This window comes from Myxocyprinus asiaticus, chromosome 19 (genome assembly GCF_019703515.2).
Source record: "Myxocyprinus asiaticus isolate MX2 ecotype Aquarium Trade chromosome 19, UBuf_Myxa_2, whole genome shotgun sequence".
Taxonomy (NCBI): domain Eukaryota; kingdom Metazoa; phylum Chordata; class Actinopteri; order Cypriniformes; family Catostomidae; genus Myxocyprinus; species Myxocyprinus asiaticus.
The window spans coordinates 40551791-40570951 of record NC_059362.1 but is presented as its reverse complement, the minus strand read 5'-3'; the positions used below and the strand labels follow the sequence as shown (position 1 = coordinate 40570951).

The 19161-nt window shown below is 44.0% G+C and overlaps 1 protein-coding gene across 3 annotated transcripts in view; it reads left to right on the top strand.

Moving 5' to 3' along the window:
• Window positions 1-19161, top strand: part of LOC127409864 (apolipoprotein(a)-like) — a 79190-nt gene that overhangs the window by 28896 nt on the left and 31133 nt on the right. The window contains exons 23-36 of one of the 3 annotated variants that reach the window (XM_051644774.1): window positions 6756-6882; window positions 7666-7772; window positions 8990-9104; window positions 9237-9376; window positions 9509-9629; window positions 10221-10339; window positions 10434-10587; window positions 10686-10810; window positions 10936-11092; window positions 11965-12095; window positions 12172-12320; window positions 12404-12497; window positions 12636-12750; window positions 12883-12960. In XM_051644774.1, the coding sequence (XP_051500734.1) occupies window positions 6756-6882; window positions 7666-7772; window positions 8990-9104; window positions 9237-9376; window positions 9509-9629; window positions 10221-10339; window positions 10434-10587; window positions 10686-10810; window positions 10936-11092; window positions 11965-12095; window positions 12172-12320; window positions 12404-12497; window positions 12636-12750; window positions 12883-12960 (1732 nt within the window). The remainder of the gene's footprint in view (window positions 1-6755; window positions 6883-7665; window positions 7773-8989; window positions 9105-9236; window positions 9377-9508; window positions 9630-10220; window positions 10340-10433; window positions 10588-10685; window positions 10811-10935; window positions 11093-11964; window positions 12096-12171; window positions 12321-12403; window positions 12498-12635; window positions 12751-12882; window positions 12961-19161) is intronic. The other 2 variants (XM_051644775.1, XM_051644773.1) reach the window with 2 other exon arrangements.

The following is a 19161-nucleotide window of genomic DNA, read 5'->3' as shown; positions in this document are numbered from 1 at the left end:
ATTGATGACTACCCCATGGCCCAAAATACAGAGTCTGGGGCAAAATAAAATTTGAGTGCCCAATATGTCACACATAACACTCTGAACCTTCAACCAAAATTATTGGATATTAACACACCACTAAAAAACATGGGTTGTGTCTCAATCTTCTGATTGGCATCGCCAGCAGGTGGGTGTGTCTTTAAGACCAAGCCTATACAATCTAGGGATCTAATAGAATCTATGTAAAATCTTGAATTGCATAAGGCGCACCCTCGCATCTCTAGATACAGACTTAATGTTTTTTAGAATCCTACCCCATAATCTCTTGAGAGAAGTTGAAGCTCTGTCCCCCAGACTCTGAATTAGCAGGGAGTAATACACTGATGCCTCATGACCTTTTCCAAAAGCAGTAATCACCACTCCAAGAATATCTGCCGCTATGGGGGGGGGGTGGGGGGGGTGTGCTACTCTCAAAAATAGTACAGAGCAGGTGGTGCAGCTGTAAATACTTAAAGAACTGAGATCTGGGAATCCCAAAATGTTGAACCAAATTTTCAAAGGATCTCAACACTCACAATCCACTCTGACCAGCAGAAAGGGGACTTATTAATACGTAATTTGAGGTTCAGCCATATGCTCGAGGCAACATTTAAATACATTTCCGAGTTCTGGACACTTTTGTCCATAACGAATGCAAATGTGAGATAACAGGGTGTAACTTAACTTCTCCGATTAGTTTGATAGAAAGGCTTTGCAATGGCAAAATAGGGGCAAGAACTTCCTGTTCAATACAAAACCAGGGAGGGGCTCTCTCTCAGGTGGAAGTGACCAATAAGCCAAATGTCTGAGACCGAATGAATAATAATAAAACAAAATCTTGGGTAGGCCTAGCCCACCTTGGTCAATCGGCCTATGTAACTTATTGAAATGTAATCTAGCATGCTTACCATTCCAAATGAAGGACTTCACTATGCTATCTAATTGCTTGAAATAAGAGAGGGGGACATCTACAGGGAGAGGTTGTAGCAGTTAATTACATTTGGGAATACAATTCATTTTAATAACATTAACCTTCTCAATCATAGATAAATGTAATGAAGCCCACCTGCCCACATCACTCGAAAACCTTTTTATTAAGGGGTCAAAATGAACTAACTAAATCAGACAAATTTGCTGGGAATAAAATGCCCAAATACTTAATGCCCTGTTTGGGTCACTGGAAGGTGCCCAGCTGAAAAGCCGTTACTGGGCAGTACTCTGTCAGAGCCAAAGCTTTGGATTTAGACCAATTGACTCTGTATCCTGAGAACTTAGAAAAGGAATTAATAATTCTGTGGAGGCAAGGCATAGATCTAATGGAGTCGGAGACGAATAATAAAATATCATCAGTGTAAAGCAAAAGCTTATTCGCCATACCTCCCACCACCACCCCTGGAAAATCATCTTCCCTTCTTATCGCACCTGCTAATGGTTGCAGGGCAAGACAGAACAATAATGGGGAAAGAGGGCAACCCTGCTGGTTGCTCCTATCCAGAGTAAAGTAATCTGAAATTAATCAATTTGTTTGTACTGCCGCTACCGGGAAGTAAATAAAGTAACTTCTATAAAGTATTCTCGAACCCGTATATTTCCAAAATCTTAAACAGATAATCCCACTCTACCATATCAAGCGCCTTTTCGGCGTCAAGTGAGATGGCAGCGACTGGAGTCTGATCATTCGCCACTGACTACAAGATATTGCTAAAATGCCCACTGTAATCAGAAGAGCTGTGGCCCCGAATAAACCCTATCTGATCTATATGTATAAGAGATGTCATAATTTAATCGGTTAGCCAGAATTTTTGAGAATATTTTAACGTCTAGCTGGATTAGGAAAATTGGATGGTAACTCTTACATTCGCTTGGATCTTTTCCCTTTTTAAGAATCAGACTGATCCGGGCTTGTGTCATGGTTGGCAGTAGCTTTCCATTCTTGAATGATTCCGTATAAACTTCTAACAAAAGTGGAGCCAGTTCTGTAGCATAAGATCTAAAAAATTCAGCGGTAAAACCATCTGGCCCCGGAGCCTTGCCTGTAGGCAAGGCCTTAATTACCTCGCAAAGCTCCTCCAAGTTTATCTCAGAATCAAGTGAATTTTTTTTTTGCTCAGTCATCAGTATCGGGAGTTCTAATTGTTCCACAAAGTTTCTAATGTCTTCATCAGTAGATGAAGAGGTGGAGCTATAGAGATCAAGATAGAATCCTTTAAAAGCATTATTAATATCAATGGCCATGGTAAATATTTTACCACCAGCAGATTTCACTGAGGGAATGTTAGAAAAAATCTCTCTCTGCTTTATATATCTAGCCAAAATCTTCCCTGCTTTGTCCCCCGACTCAAAGTATGACTGTCTTGCCCTGAATAGCCAAAACTCCACCTTCTGCGACAAAATAGTATTATATCTGTATTTCAATCAGGTCAATTCTCTGAGGCCATCAGATGACATTCGGTGCTTCAGCTCTGCGTCGGTACTTTTAATATTCTGTTCCAACTCCACGAGTTCTCGTGCTTTGGATTTTTTGGTGAATGAGGCATACTGTATGATCTGCCTTAAGTGCCTCCCAAGAATCGCCTTAAGTGATCCCAAGCCACGCCCACAGAGGATACTGAGGAACAGTTGATCTCCATATAAACATTGATTTCAGCCTTTAACATTTGTTGGAATTCAGGATTTTGCAAAAGTGATACATTAAAGCGCCAACTATATGATTTCTTTTTCTCCGTATGTGGCAACATCTCTAAATTCAGCAGGGCGTGATCTGAGACTAAGATGTTTCCAATTGAGCAATCAACAACAGATGAATTGGGGGACTTAGATATATAAAAATATATATATTCTAGAATAAATCTTATGGACTGATGGAAAAAAATGTATAGTCCCTACCAGATGGGTTCAAAAGTCTCCAAATATCTGTAAGACCAATATTTTTAAACATCCTGTGAAGCGTCAATGTTGCTCTAGGGGGCTTACACACTTTTGCTTCACTATGATCAAAGGCTGAGTCCATCAAAAGATTAAAGTCTCCTCCCAATATTATACCATGAGGGGTGCCAGCGGCTTGCAACATCCCTTCAAGATCTATAAATATGCCCTGATCATCAGCGTTAGGTGCGTAAATATTAGCCAAAATCAACCTTTGCCCCTCAATTTCTGCTTAAACAATAATGACTCTTCCTAATTTATCTTTAATCGGTTTGAGACATTTGAATTGTAGATGCTTACTTATCAGTGTAATGACTCCCCTGCTCTTACTTGAGCCAACACTAAAGAAAACAGGTCCACCCCATATCTTCCCAAATTTTTCAGCTTCCTGTGGGGAAAGATGCGTTTCTTGAAGAAACACCATATCATATTTCTTACGTTTAAGAAGAGAAATAACCTTCCTTCTTTTTATGGAGTGCCCCAACCCATTCACATTCCATGTGAAGAGAGACAATCCACTCATATTAGCATTTTACATTTTGACATATTAGAAAAAATAGATTGTGTGTCAAAAATAAAATTTTAAAGACCAATTCCAACATTAGTGCAACAATCAAACCCCAAACTTCCCCCCGAACCAAACAAACAGAAAAAAGAAAAATGTGCGCATTAACCCCGTCCATCCCTCTAAACTCAAACAGTCCATGTACGCCTATGAGAGCCCTTGTGAAAACTCTGCAATCGGATTGCTCACTTTCTATACAGATTTTGTGAGACAGAATTACACAACAGAATATAATCTATAAAACAAACTTCTGCCAATAGGTGGAGTAAATACAAAGAACATGTAGATTCATCCACATAACTGCTCCGAAGGTGTGTTCCTCCACAAAACAAGCTCCAGCCGCTAGCTGAACCAGCACAAAACAACAAAATTCTGTTTCCTCGGGCAGTCAAATGAATGTTCAGTAAGCTGGCCCATTTGAATTTCCTGCAAGAAATACTCCACAAAACAAACTCCAAACAATAGGAGGCATAAGCACAAAGAACATGCAGATTCATACACAACACTGTCCCGAAGGAGTGCTACAATGCAAAGCAACTCCAGTCGCTAGGCAGAAGCAGCACAAAAAGAAACAAAAAAAGGCACTCAGTTTCCTCGGATGGTCAAATGAATGTTCAGTGAGTCAGGCTCACTTGGCTGCAACGTGAGTATCACAAGATAATTGCTTGCTGGGCAGTGTAAATATTTTGTGGCCATCCTTAGCATCTATTCTCAATTTGGCCGGGAACATCAGTGCAAAAGCGACCTTCCATTGATGTACGAGTTTCTTGCATTCCTTGAATCGATCATGTTTCTCTCTTGTCGAATTTGCAAAGTCTGGGAAAAAGAAAATGCTGTGGTTGTTCCAAGAAAGCCTTCCTTTATTCCTCGCCTCGCGTAACACAAGATATTTATAGGATGATCTCAGAAATTTGGCCAGAATTGATCGGGGCCTGCCTCCCTCAGCGGATCCCCGAGCCGGAACCCTGTGAGCTCGCTCGATTTCCAGTTTATGGCCTGTTATGTCGAGCAGACTCGAGAAGAGCCAAACAAGCAGGAATTCCAACAATTCAGACATTATTCCACCGGTTACGGTTCTACAAATCCTCCAGGTTCTCCCAGACATGCTCCAAATCCACCCTGGTCACTAGCGGATTAGCAGCTATTCCCTCTCCGATGACTCCAGATAATCGATCCTTTCTCAACATCCCCCACTCTTGTAACCACCTCAGTGAATTTTGTCTCCATGGCAGTGATCGATCAGCGTATTACAGCGAGATCCTCCAATTCAGCAATGACCTTCATCAGCATTGCCGACACGTTCAACAGTTCTCGCCGAATTTCCCTTACTTCACCGGCCAAATTGGCTCCTGGGCTTGCGGCCTGCTGCTCAGGGGGTGTCAGCTTGAGCGCATAAGTGTCTTTTAATGTCTCCATTATTTGATTTTGAATTCTTTGACATATTGTCTTCCTAGAACAGTTAAGAATCAGGGTGTAACGAATCTCACCGGTTTATGACACAAAAAGCATTAAAACTAGCAAAGTAAGCAGATCTCGCCGTTCACACGTCCGAACCTCGCATGGTGCCACGCGACCCCAATGACTAATGTCTTTAAAGTCCATCCTGGATTAGCTGCAGAAGTTCACATTGATGCATTGTCCTTTGTTAGTTGGCTGATGTATTACATTGGTTAGTTCTTGTATTCCATTTCAAGAGTGTAGTCCATCAATAGACAAATGTAATGCAGGCAGAGATCAATGAGGTGCATCACAGTTCAACCAGTCCAAGGTTCAGGCAGTGGCATATGAAGTATCCGATGTCTTACAGTTGGAGTTGGCATCAGTTCATCCTCTGAAGTCCATCGTAAAATACGGGATATGAATCCCGAGGTTGAGACAGGGAAACAAATAGAATAATATTAGTGTAGACGCCATTCAATTTAATGCAGGGTTATAGATTATGAGAAATGTTTCTGAGAAATGTTTCTGTTTCCGGCAGACCTAACTAAAGCAGCCTAATTGTGAGTTGATGGATAAATTAGGTGTATGCCTGGCAAAATAGATGAGTCTTTAGTCTAGGCTTAAACTTAGTGAGTGTGTCTGTGTCCAGAACACTGTTAGGGAGACTATTCCATAGTTTAGGAACCAAACAGGAAAAGGATCTACCTCCTTTTGTGGATTTTGATAATCTAGGAACTATTAACAGACCAGAATTTTGTGATCGTAATGAACATGATGGAATATAGCATGACAGAAGGTCACTTAAGTACTGTGGAGCTAGCTCATTCAAAGCTTTGTATGTAGTTAACAAAATGTTAATATTAATACAAAATGTAACAGGTAGCCAGTGTAATGATGATAAAATGGGGCTAATATGATAATATTTCTTGGTTCTAGTCAGCACTCTGGCAGCTACATTTTGAACTAATTGAAGTTTATTTATTGAACTTGCTGGACGTCATTTACTTCACTGTAAATTGTAGTAACACCTCCTTCTCGACCCTTCAAAGGAGGCTCATGTTTATAACAATAACCTGGGGGAGTAGATTCATTTAAACTAATATATTCATCCTGTTTAAGCCATGTTTCGGTCAGACAGAGCGCATCCAAACTATGATCTGTAATAATTTATTTTAAATTAGTGCTTTGGTTGAAAGAGATCTAATGTTTAGTAGCACAACCTTTATATCATGTTTATCTTAAAAAAAAAAAATCAAGTTTGACCTTAATAAATTGTTTTCTAAATGATTTAGTGAGGAGTTTGTGTTTGGTAGTTCGGGGAACAGACACAGTCTCTATATGATATCTAGGTGATACAGTCTCTATGTGTTGTAGTTTATGTGGCCTGTGTAACATCTCAAGGCAGTTAGCAGATGTTCGGATTAACCAGTTTGTCTGTTTCCTGACCTGGGCCCCAGTTAGTCAAATACTATCACTATTAAGACTATGAGCCAAATTACTAGAGAGGAGAGTGGCACCTTCCCTGGAGAGATGGAGTCCATCTCTCTTTAGCAGGTCAAGTCTTCCCCAAAAACTCTTCCATTTGTCTATAAATCCTATGCTATTCTTTGGATAATAATATCACTATTATTATTTTATCGACTCTATGTAGATATGCAGAATCCACAGAAATCATGACAAAACTATCGAAACAGCTTTCTTGAGCAACCAGCAGTTGGTTGCATGTTTGTACCTATGTCCTTCACTAATCTGTGTGACTTGAAACTCAACTTACCCCTTTTCCAATGGTTTTTACATTCTACAGATGTTCTGAAGGCATATGTTAAAACTGAAGATGCCTGTATAGTGAAAAGTACCATCAGGCAGTATAGTGTGAAATCAGCGGAAGAATGTGCTGCCAGATGTAACAAAGAGACGTCTTTTACATGCAGGTGCAGTTCACACCACATCTAAAAAACTATTTATTCTGCAGTATAATAGTCCTTTCACAAATGAACTAGTGTTGTCTGATCTGACATTAAGAAGCTATGGCAGATGGTGATTTTCTCTACTCTTATACTTATATGCAGTCCATTCACTAACTATTTGATGCATATTGCACACAAAACTGGAAAAAACTTTCTCAATATACTTTGTGTTAGTCTTATTGGCTGGCTTTACACAACTCCTGAGAGTAATGCACATAGGCTTTTATGTCAGTCTACATGGAAACAAATTTGTGTTCACTAGTAGAACTGTATATTCTGCTTTGTTTTGTTAGTTACAGTATGTCTGTGAAATCATGTATGAAATAGCCTGAACTAATTTTCTGTACTGTACAGTATTGAACTTAGAGTTTCTAAATTATATATTTTTCGCCATTTATTTTTATGTCCTTTCTGTTTCTATTATTGTGGTATAATATATCTTGGACAAGCCCGGATGGCACATTAGAACAATATGAACAGTGACTGATCGCTTGACATGTCAGTCAGGCAGGTCCTCCAGCCTAAGTGGCTAGAATAAGCTGCAGTATGAACCGGCAGCTGGTTGCAAAAAAAAAAACCCTTATTAAAATGCTTAGTGAAAATACACTTTCAGTTATAACTAATGGTTTTCTCAACTCAAGGGGTTATTTGCAACTGGGCCCAGACCCTTTGCTACAATAATATTAAAGAAATACTATGACTATTTAGGCTATTGATACAAATACTATGCATGTGTGTAATTTGCAGGTCCTTTACATACAATGAGAGGGATCGGAATTGTGTAACACTACCTACCAACTCTAAGACTGATAAAGTAACACAAAAATTGAGTAATGTCCTGTATGAGAAAAAGGGTAAGTCTTATTTTATTCCACTAGAGGCTCCGCTCTATCCTCCCCTGAAATTTTGGGATTTTAACAACAATACCAGGTTTTGAAAGCAATATCCACCAACCCGCCAAATGCGGTTATTTAATGCGTAGTGGCGGGTAATTTTGATCATCTACCTGCCACTGTGGCAAGCGACCCATAAGACAACTCGGAGTGACATATGACAAGTAATTTCTTCAAAAAGCATTTGAAGAAACACACTTGATTATATTTTGAAGAACAGATGAAAATAACATTATATAATAATTGTGAATATACACTCACTGAGAACTTTATTAGGAACACTATGGTGCTATTAAAGTGCCTGACGTGGTCTTCTGCTGTAGTAGCCCATCCACCTCAATGTTCGATGTGCTGTGCATTCTGAGATGCTATTTTGTTCACTACAATTGTACACCTTTACCATTGTTATCATAGCCTTTCTGTCAGCTTGAACCAGTCTGGCCATTCTCCGTTGACCTCTCTCATCAACAAGAAATTTCCATCCACAGAACTGAGTAAATTCTAGAGACTTTTGTGCGTGAAAATCCCAGGAGATCAGCAGTACAGAAATACTCAAACCAGCCTGTCTGGCACCAAAAATCATGCCACAGTTGAAATCACTGAGATAAATTTTTTTCCCCATTCTGATGGTTAATATGAACATTAACTGAAGCTCCTGACCAGTATATGCATGATTGTATGCATTTCACTGCTGCAACAGGACTGGCTGTTTATATAATTGCATAAATAAGTAGGTGTACAGTTGTTCCTTATAAAATGCTCAGTGAGTGTATAGCCCCTGCTGTTTTCAAATCCTGAGATGCCCCTGTTCCTAAGAATGCATCATTAGATTCATTTATTATTTAAATGAAGCATTGTTTTTTCCCTGCTGCCATCCATCAGAAAAAAAAACTGATATATTTTTGATCGTGACCCACTAGTTGAGATCCACTGCTGTAATGAATGATAAAAATGTATGAAAACTATTAATGAGGAAATTATTTTACTTATCATTAGTAACTGAAATGATTACACTTAAAATTACAAAATTACAGATGCATCAAAACACAAACAAGAAAAAATAAACTTTTTGCAGGCTAAACAAAGTTTTTGTACATTTTTAAAAAATCATTTATGTTGCAATATCAATGTAAAGATTAGTTTTAGACTTGTGTTCATGCATTGATTTCTTCATACAGTGTACTTACTGGAATGTGTGAATGGCACTGGCACAGAATACAGAGGGACAAAATCCACAACAAAATCAGGAAGAACATGCCAACAGTGGGAGGGAACTTTCCCCCATTTGCCAAAGTATATTTCCTCATGTCCTAATCTGACTTTACATTTATGATACTGTATTTATATAAAAAAATGAAATGGCTTTAAGAAAAACAGAAATACTGCATCAAACAGCTTATTAACCTCAACAGTATTATCTCACAGCATAACACCAAAGACATATCCAGAAGCTGACCTGGAATCCAACTTTTGTCGAAACCCAAATGGAGACAATGGGGGTCCCTGGTGCTACACCACAGATCAAGAGAAAAGATGGGAGCACTGTGATATCACTAATTGCACAGGTACATTCAACAGTTCATTTAACTGCGCTGCAGTTACCAGTGCTACCAGTGTTGTCCGATTCCCGAACTAATAACTTTTATGAGCCGAGTCTTTTTAGTGAGTTTACAAGACTTACTCTTTATTATCTGCAGAGGAATGCATGCAATGCAATGGAGAACTCTACAGAGGCAAGCTCTTCACCACTGCAAATGGATATGTCTGCCAACGCTGGGACTCTCAGAGCCCCCATAGCCACGATTACTCTCCTTCAGAGTGAGACATTATCACTGACATTGCATAAATGAGATATTGCACGTTTTAATTTGTAAAATTAAGATACTTAAAGAAGCATTTAGGGTTTCTTAGATGCCACACTGGCTGAACCATCTGGAGAAACACAAGGCACAGTTTAAAATCACAAAAATCCTATTTATGTATTCAAGGAACTTCAACATTTATTTCAAAGTGTCTAAAAAACATTCACTGATGAGATTCAAGATTCAACAGAGCTTTATGTCAGCACATCACTATACAAGAATACAAGAAAACAATAAACAATGCTTACACATTTATAAAGTGATTGTTTGCACTTAAATATTTCCAGAAGCCTAAAAGCCTGAGGGGGGAAAAAACCTATTTGCTACTGAAGGAACCATTGGCAGTCTTTAGAGTTTTTGTAAAAGCTAATACATTTCTCAGAGAACTGAAAGGGCTTTTGAGAAGTTGTGATATCTGAGTAAGCCCAAATAGTGCCTCGAGAATCATTTGTGATTGTTTTTGTATGTACTGTAAATATTGATACATTTCCAAATGTGTTCAAGTATACACTTTAATGATTTTTTATTTTTTTTTAATTTTTTTTAGCCGTCCTGAGCTGTATTTGGAGGAGAACTATTGTAGGTCCTCAGAAGGAGAGTTCATGCCATGGTGCTACACCACTAGTCCAAATATTCGCTGGGATTACTGCCTCATTCCTCTATGCAGTACTGCCTTTTTATCAGTCTGAAACTAAGTTTTGCATCAAATAATTAGTTCAACATTCATTGATTTTTTTTTGTTTTTTTGTTGCAACTAAAGCACCCACAATTATACCAGAGCTTACCTGTGTGACTGGACGGGGTAGCACCTACAGTGGTACTATTTCTGTGACGGAATCGGGGAAAACTTGCCAGCACTGGGCATCTCAAACTCCTCACATGCACAACAAAATTCCAGTGAACTACCCATGCACGTAAGCATCGATGCAGCAGTTTTGATAAACTGGTTTTGGTTGCTGTTAAGGTATCCATGTGTTTGCCATAATTAACTAGAAGAACCTTTCCATTCCAGAATCTTTGAAGGGAATTACTGCAGGAATCCTGATAATTCAAGAAGTCCCTGGTGTTATACCACAGACCCTGACACCCGCTGGGAGTACTGCAATGTGCCCAGCTGCGGAGATCAGCCGAAACCTGGTCTGTTTGGAAGAAGTTATTACATGACTCAAAAACTTGTCAAATTTATTTTTTTTTTTTGTTTATTTCATGTGCCACTACAACTGGTGAAAGTGCCATATGTAACAAAAACATTTGATTCCCAGAGGAGCCAGTCATCCCTGAGGGGAAGGAATGTTATAAAGGTGATGGAAGCTCATACCGTGGTGCCATATCAGAGACCGTTAGTGGAAAACAGTGCCAGTTCTGGACATCCAGTGAACCACATGTTCCTTTCTATACACCTGAGGACTTCCCAGGAGCGTAAGACAAATCACTTTATGCCTTTAAGGCCCCGTTTCCACCTGGTATTACAATGCGTCTTGGGTGGTCCGATCACATGTGGTCAGGTGAGACACATCACTGTTTAAACCTGGTCACTTAAGTGTGTCTCCTGTGACCACTTGTGTTCAGATTTGGAGGGGAGGGTCTTGATTTCATGATGACATATATCAATCACAATGTCAGTGTGTTGCTGCACAATATTAAAGCACAACAAAGTCAAAAACATGGCACGATGTTTCTCCCAGTAACTTTTTAAGCAGAATTCTGTTATTACCTGTATTAAAGGTGCTTGTGCTCGTGCTTGTCATCTGTGTTGATATCAGACACACTAAAGAAGATCCGTGAAGCTCTCATGATTGTGTATGTGTCCGCTTTTTAAAATTTTCCAAACGGACGATTATTTCCTTGTAAAGCCGTTCGTAAATGGCAAAGTTTAAACTCTTGTTTTAGCGCAGCGGTTTATTGACAGGCGAGGGGTGAAGCTTCACTGCTGCTGGGACGTGTACAGGACTGATTAGCGTTCACACCTCAAATGTGATGGACATGTGCATTTTTGTCCACATTCGTTTGTGGTTTTTGTGATCTGAACACAAAATGGTTTAGACCCTGTTTAGTCCTGTATTTAGGACTGACCACATGTGATTGGATCACCAAAAATGCATCTTAATACCAGGTGGGAACAGAGCCTAAAGCTTTTGTTTGTTTGATGTGTTGTGGAATCACACATAGACATTCAAAATCAGTATGAGTTTATGTGGTGGTCTTAAAAGACTATGACAAAAAGCATAATCTTGAGCTGTTGCAATTTTTCCCTTTGTCTCCTGATTTTATGGTTTTGTACCATCATGCAGAGATCTGAGGAGGAACCTGTGCAGGAACCCAGATGGTGACCTAGCCCCTTGGTGCTACACCACTGACCCCTCTGTTAGGTGGGAGTATTGCAAAATTGAGAAGTGTAACAGCAAACCCAGCATATTCACAGGTGAGCCTCCCACCAGAACATCAGTCGTTGCACCAGGGAGGGTGTGAGTTGCAATGTTCTTTGTTTCTTTTTTAAGATTGTAAGGTTGGAAATGGTGCAGATTACAGGGGTCCCATATCTACAACTATATTGGGAGTGACCTGCCAAAAATGGAGTTCTATGACCCCTCACCAGCATGCCAGTTTTACCCCTGAGACACATCCAGACAAGGGCCTGGAGTCTAATGTAGGTCTTAGTTTATGTTGAATTATAAGTTGAAAGAACAATATATCATGGTTTAACATGGTTTTAATGGGTTATTCTGTTAGCAATGCCGTAACCCAGATAATGATGAGAATGGACCTTGGTGCTATACAACAGACCCAAATCAGGAATGGGATTACTGTCAGATTCCAGACTGTGGTAAAGATTCTAAATATTCCGCTTGGAAATGTTTAGACTCCAATGTCATAGAAATTCTCAAGTGAAATAATTCTTGCACAGTAAGTGAAATTGTCTTGCTATGTAAGATACATGACACGCTAATTGCCTTCTTATCAGAGGGCCTTAAATGTGGAGAACCAGCGATAAAACCTAAAAGCTGCTTTGGGCGGATTGTTGGGGGATGCATTTCCAAACCACACTCCTGGCCATGGCAGATCAGTTTCAGGCCAAGGTATGCAAACTTCCATTCTCTGCCTTTATAATTACAGTTATAAAACTTCATAAATTCTATGTACAAACAAAAACATTGTTATTTGCTTTAGGGTATCTTTTGTCAGTTATTAACAGTGATGTTTTGTCATAGCACTAGCAAACAACATTTCTGTGGTGGAACACTAATTGATCCACAGTGGGTACTAACTGCAGCACATTGTATTAAGGGGTGAGTTGCTTTTTGTTTTTCTTTTTTTTACTTTACCATTTGGCTGTACAAGAATAGAAAATGCAAGGTTTCAATTGATGTTTTCTTTCTTTTTTTCTGTTATTTTCCAATCTCATTAATGATCAGGCACGTGCACACATAGACATCAAAGCGGGCTTGAGCACCTGCCCTTTTTCTTCCTCGAGAGAAAGTGCCCTTTTTTCTGGGGTGCTTTTTAAATTTTTTTTTATAAATTAATATATATATTCCTGTTTGCGCACAGCTTCCCTGTCAAACAAATATATTTATTGAATTATAAAAAAATCAAAATATCAGGTCGGGAGATGAGACTTTATCAAGTTCCGATGCCCTCCCTCCCTCTGCGTCGCTGCACAGCAGTGCAGCACACATCGGCACATCAGACACACAGGCAGGCAGCAGCCCCTCCCAGCTCTTATCCCAGTTGTTTTTCTTGGCTTGTGTGGAGGTGAGTGGTGATGAACAAAAGACTAAGCTACCAGTGCCTCGACTTTACAGCTATAAGACAAATATAGTTAACTTGTGTCTTGCTAACATGCATTACTCATGAGCTACTAGCTAATGTAATAAGTTAGCTAAAGTTTAGCTAAGGCAATATATCATGGCCATACAGGCTAATGTACTGTACTTAATTTGTCCCACTGTTTAAGTTCTCTTTAGACATAAACGATTGCATTTACATTATATCCTAACCAAGACGGGCACTGGCGGAATTATAAAGTGTATTTGATCGTTTAGGCGTGTACCCGCATTAGCGCTCAAACATTAGCCGCCTGTCTATCAAACAGCGCGCAGCTACAGACATCAGGAAATAAAATGTCAATCAGGACAGGGAAGTAGCTAACACAGATGGTGGGAAAATAGCGCAGTAAAAGTACAGTTACAGCACTTAAAATTTACTCAAGTAAAAGTGTACAATTTTTAAACTACTTAAAGTACAATTCTTGAGAAAAAGTAGTTACAGTAACGTGATAATTTGTAATTAGTTACTTTACACCCCTGTAGGCTCCTCATCTAATAACTATCCATTCTATTAGTTTTTTGTATGCTTATAGATCTTTACATGATACAGACAGCCCTCCCTCAAATGTGAAATTAAGTCCTTGTCACCATCAGTTATTGTGTATGTGTGTGTGTGTGTGCGCGTGCACGATAAGTGTAATTATAATAGCAATAATAATAATAATAATGTATTTGATCAATACATTAATGTATTCAGGCAATTCAGTATTCTGTTGCTTGGCTGCACAATGCAAAAAAAAAAAAAAAAGAAAAAAAAAAGGAAAGGATACAGAAAAGGAAGGAGAAAACATGCACATTGTGGCATAGTTCCCTATCTGTCACTCACTCGATGTTGGTGTCGATGTAGTGACACTAGGGGTCACTCTTGGGAGCCCGAGACACCTCTGGTCTTTGATAAAAGGCCAATGAAAATTGGCGAGTGGTATTTGCATGCCACTCCCCCGGACATGGAGCTGGTATGCAACCACTCATTCAGATTTTCTCTTCGGAGCCGAACGGTCATGCTCATTGAGCTGAATAGCAGGTTCATTCACCTCTGCTGGATCTGACGGTGCATTTCAGCGGCTTCTCCCTCCTCTGCACTGGTGCACTGCAGAGAACGCCCCTGGGCACTTCGGCAGAAAAACTAGAGAGTATATTTTCTGAAAGAGCATTTTTCCCCTCTAAAAGAGTATATTTCTCTAAAAATAGAGAAATAGAGAAAATAGAGAGCGCACACACGGAATGTCTTTTTAAAGACGCATCTTTCTAAAGATGCCTTTCCAATCGTGTGTTATTCCTGGTTGCGGTTGTTTTCTCTCAACTTCGGATGGTCATGATCGCTGTCTTTCGTGTCTGGGCGCGACCCACACGGAGGCAGTGTTTGTGAACGGTTCATGTTCTCACTGCGAGAACATGACCATGGCAACGTTGCGGTCGCGGCTTGCTTTCGTAAGAAAGCAAGCCACCCCAGCGGCTCCCCGCCTCGGTCCTTCTACCTACGGGTATGAGGTTAGCGCGGCTAGCCCTGGGGGCGATTTGGGGACCTCAATGGGATCGCTCTAAACAGCCGCGCCCCGCTCCAGTGCCATTCTTCCCGGAAGTGCATGAGGAGCTGACGAAGTCGTGGGAGGCACCTTTCACTGCCCGGCCCCGACTCCGCAGTTCCCCCGCTCTCACTACCCTCGATGGCGGGGCGGCCAGGGGCTATACGGCGATTCCCCTGGTGGATAAGGCGCTCGCGGTGCACTTATGCCCGCAGAGCGCCGCCACCTGGCGTGGATGCCCTAAGCACCCGTCCAAGCCCTGTAGGCTCACGTCATCCCTGACGGCTAAAGCCTACAGTGCTGCTGGACAAGCCGCCTCTGCCCTGCACGCCATGGCTCTCCTGCAGGTCCACCAAGCCAAGGCGCTGAAAGAACTGCACGAGGGTAATTCCACCCCAGATTTGATGCAGGAACTGCGCTCGGCAACCAACCTCGCCCTCCGGGCGATGAAGGTCACGGCGTGGTCTCTCGGGCGGACGATGGCCACACTAGTGGTCCAGGAGCGTCACCTGTGGCTCAACCTGGTCGAGATGGGCGAGGCCGACAAGACACAGTTCCTCGCTGCCCCCATTTCCCAAGCGGGCCTATTCGGCGACACCGTTGAGGACTTTGCCCAGCAGTTCTCAATGGTGAAGCAGCAGACGGAAGCAATCCGGCACATCCTGCCCCGGCACGGCTCAAGATCCCGCACCCCGTCTGCTCGTCGCCAAGGGCGTCCCCCTGCGGTGACTGCACCGGCTCCGCCGCAGCCTGCCCCTTCGGCCCGGCCCCGGCGTGGAGCTCACCGCAGGAAGCTGACGCCACCCATCTCACAGCCGGCGCTGAAGAACCCACAGAGGTCCTCGAAGCACCCCTGAGACGGGCAACCCAGGGACGAGGGAACCCACTCACGTGGAGCTGGTAGGAAGACCACTCCATCCCCCGGTGGAGGGCCGGGTGGAAAACCTTTTGTTGACTTTTTGTTTGATTCGCTGCACGCCCAAGTGGCTGCGGTACCCAACAGTTCAGCAAAAGAGCGGCTTCCTTTCCTCCATACCCAGTGTGTACGGTCGTCACCACGACTACCGTCCACTGGCTTTTTCTTGCAGGATTGGCGCTCCAGCGGTGCCCTTTCTGCCCCTGAGCGCCCAGATGTGGCACACAGCCGCCCCCAATGTAGCAGCCTCCACGGGTTACGAGGACAGGCCTCTTCCTCCCCCGTCCCAGGCAGTTCCGGGGGTGGTCACAAGGAGCCAGGTAAGTGCTTCGATGTCCCTAGAATCAGCACGCCACGATGTGCTGTGGCTCCTCTCGCTCTGCCGCGAGGCCCCACCTGCCGGTACGTCCGACGATGTTGTCCCCTTGGTCCCCCTCACGCGGAATTTGGACACGTGGCTTGCGCTTTACAATCCGTCGCAGTGGCTGGTCCGGACCGTCCGACTCGGCTACGCGATTCAGTTCGAAAGGCGCCCACCCAGGTTCAGCGGTATTCACTTCACCTTGGTCAAGGGCGAAAACGCTGTCACCCTGCGCGCGGAGATCGCTACCCTCCTACGGAAGGATGCGATAGAACCTGTTCCTCCAGCCGAGATGAAGTACTGAAAAAAGGCGGTTGGTTGAGGCCAATCTTGGACATGAGAGTACTGAACCGGGCTTTACACAGACTCCCGTTCAAGATGCTGATGCAAAGACGCATTCTGGCGAGCGTCCGGCATCAAGATTAGTTCGTGGCGGTAGACCTGAAGGATGCGTACTTTCACGTCTCAATCCTTCCTCGACACAGACCCTTCCTGCGGTTCGTGTTCGAGGGTCAGGCGTATCAGTACAAAGTCCTCCCTTTCGGCCTGTCTCTGTCTCCTCACGTCTTTACGAAGATCGCAGAGGCTGCCCTTGCCCCGTTAAGGGAGGTGGGCATTCGCATTCTCAACTATCTCGACGACTGGCTAATCCTAGCTCACTCTCGAGACATGTTATGCGCACACAGGGACCTGGTGCTCTCACACCTCAGCCGACTAGGGCTTCAGGTCAACAGGGAAAATAGCAAGCTCCTCCCGGTTCAGAGCATCTCTTTTCTCGGTTTGGAGTTGGACTCAGTCTCTTTGACAGCGCGCCTTACGAACGAGCGCGCCCAGTCGGTGCTGGCCTGTTTGAAGGCTCCTGGGGCATATGGCATCCTCGGCGGTGGCCACCCCGCTCGGGTTGATACATATGAGGCCGCTTCAGCACTGGCTTCAGACTCAAGTCCCGAGACGGGCATGGCGCCACGGGACACACCGCGTGACCATTACGTCGGTCTGTCACCGTCTTTTCAGCCCTTGGACCGACCTCTCATTTCTACGAGCAGGTGTTCCCCTAGAACTGGTCTCCAGGCACGTCGTGGTCATGACAGACTCCTCCAAAACGGGCTGGGGCGCTGTCTCGAAAACCAAAACTGCCTCGAGTTACTGGCAATTCTGCTCGCCCTGCGGAGGTTCCGGCCGTTGATCCAGGGCAAGCACATGTTAGTTCAGATGGACAGCACGGCAGCGGTAGCATATGTCAACTGCCAAGGTGGTCTGCGCTCTCGCTGTATGTCACAACTCGCCCGCCATCTCCTCCTTCCGGAGTCGGCAGCACTTCAATTCGCTGCGAGCCACTCACATCTCGGGCAACCTCAACACTACAGCGGACGCGCTGTCACGGCAGGTTTCCTTCAGGGGAGAGTGGAGACTCCACCCTCAAGTGGTCCAGCTGATTTGGAGTCGATTCGGACGGGCACAGGTGGACCTGTTCGCCTCCCAAGAATCCTCCCACTGCCCGCTCTGGTATGCCCTCACCGAGGCTCCCCTCGGCATAGATGCGCTGGCACACAGCTGGCCCCCCGGACTACGCAAATATGCATTTCCCCCAGTGAGCCTGCTTGCACAGACTCTGTGCAAGGTCAGGGAGGACGAGGAGCAGGTCGTCCTGGTAGCACCCCACTGGCCCACCCAGATGTGGTTCTCGGACCTCACGCTCCTCGCGACAGCTCTCCCCTGGCGAATTCCCCTGAGGAAGGACCTTCTTTCTCAGGGACGGGGCACCTTCTGGCACCCGCGCCCAGACCTCTGGAATCTCCATGTCTGGTCCCTGGATGGGACGCGGAAGACCTAAGTGGTCTTAGGTGGTAGACACGATCACTCAGGCTAGGGCCCCCTCTACGAGAAGCCTGTATGCCTTTAAGTGGCGTCTATTCGCTAAGTGGTGTTCTTCCCGACACAAAGACCCCCAGAGATGCGCAGTTGGATCAGTGCTTTCCTTCCTGCAGGAGAGGCTGGAAGGGAGGCTGACCCCTTCCACCTTGAAGGTGTACGTTGCTGCCATAGCAGCACACCACGACGCAGTTGACGGTAAGTCCTTAGGGAAACACGACCTGATCATCAGGTTCCTAAGAGGCACCAGGAGGCTGAATCCCTCCAGACCGCGCCTCGTTCCCTCATGGGATCTCTCCGTAGTTGTTCAGGGTCTACAGAGAGCCCCTTTGAGCCTTTGCAGTCAGCCAAGCTTAAGGTACTCTCCTTGAAGACTGCCCTCCTGACTGCGCTCACTTCCATCAAGAGGGTAGGTGACCTGCAAGCGTTCTCTGTCAGTGAAACGTGCCTGGAGTTCGGTCCGGGTTATTATCACGTGATCCTGAGACCTCGAACGGGCTATGTGCCCAAGGTTCCCACCACCCCTTTTAGGGACCGGGTGGTGAACCTGCAAGCACTGCCCCAGGAGGAGGCAGACCCAGCCCTGTCGGTGCTGTGTCCGGTGCACGCTTTACGCATCTATTTGGATCGCACGCAGAGCTTTAGAGTCTCTGAGCAGCTCTTTGTCTGCTTTGGCGCACAGCGCATAGGAAGCGCTGTCTCCAAGCAGAGGATCGCCCACTGGCTCGTTGATGCCATAACTATGGCATATCTCGCCCAAAACATGCCGCCCCGGTAGGGCTACGAGCCCATTCTACCCGTGGTGTAGCGGCTTCTTGGGACCTGGCCAGAGGTGCCTCTCTAAAAGACATTTGCAGAGCAGCGGGCTGGGCAACACCCAACACCTTTGCAAGGTTCTACAACCTCCGGGTGGAACCGGTTTTGTCCCAGGTAGTGGCACGCAACACGAGCGGATAAGCCCGGGATAGCCGGCCGGGTGTATCGCT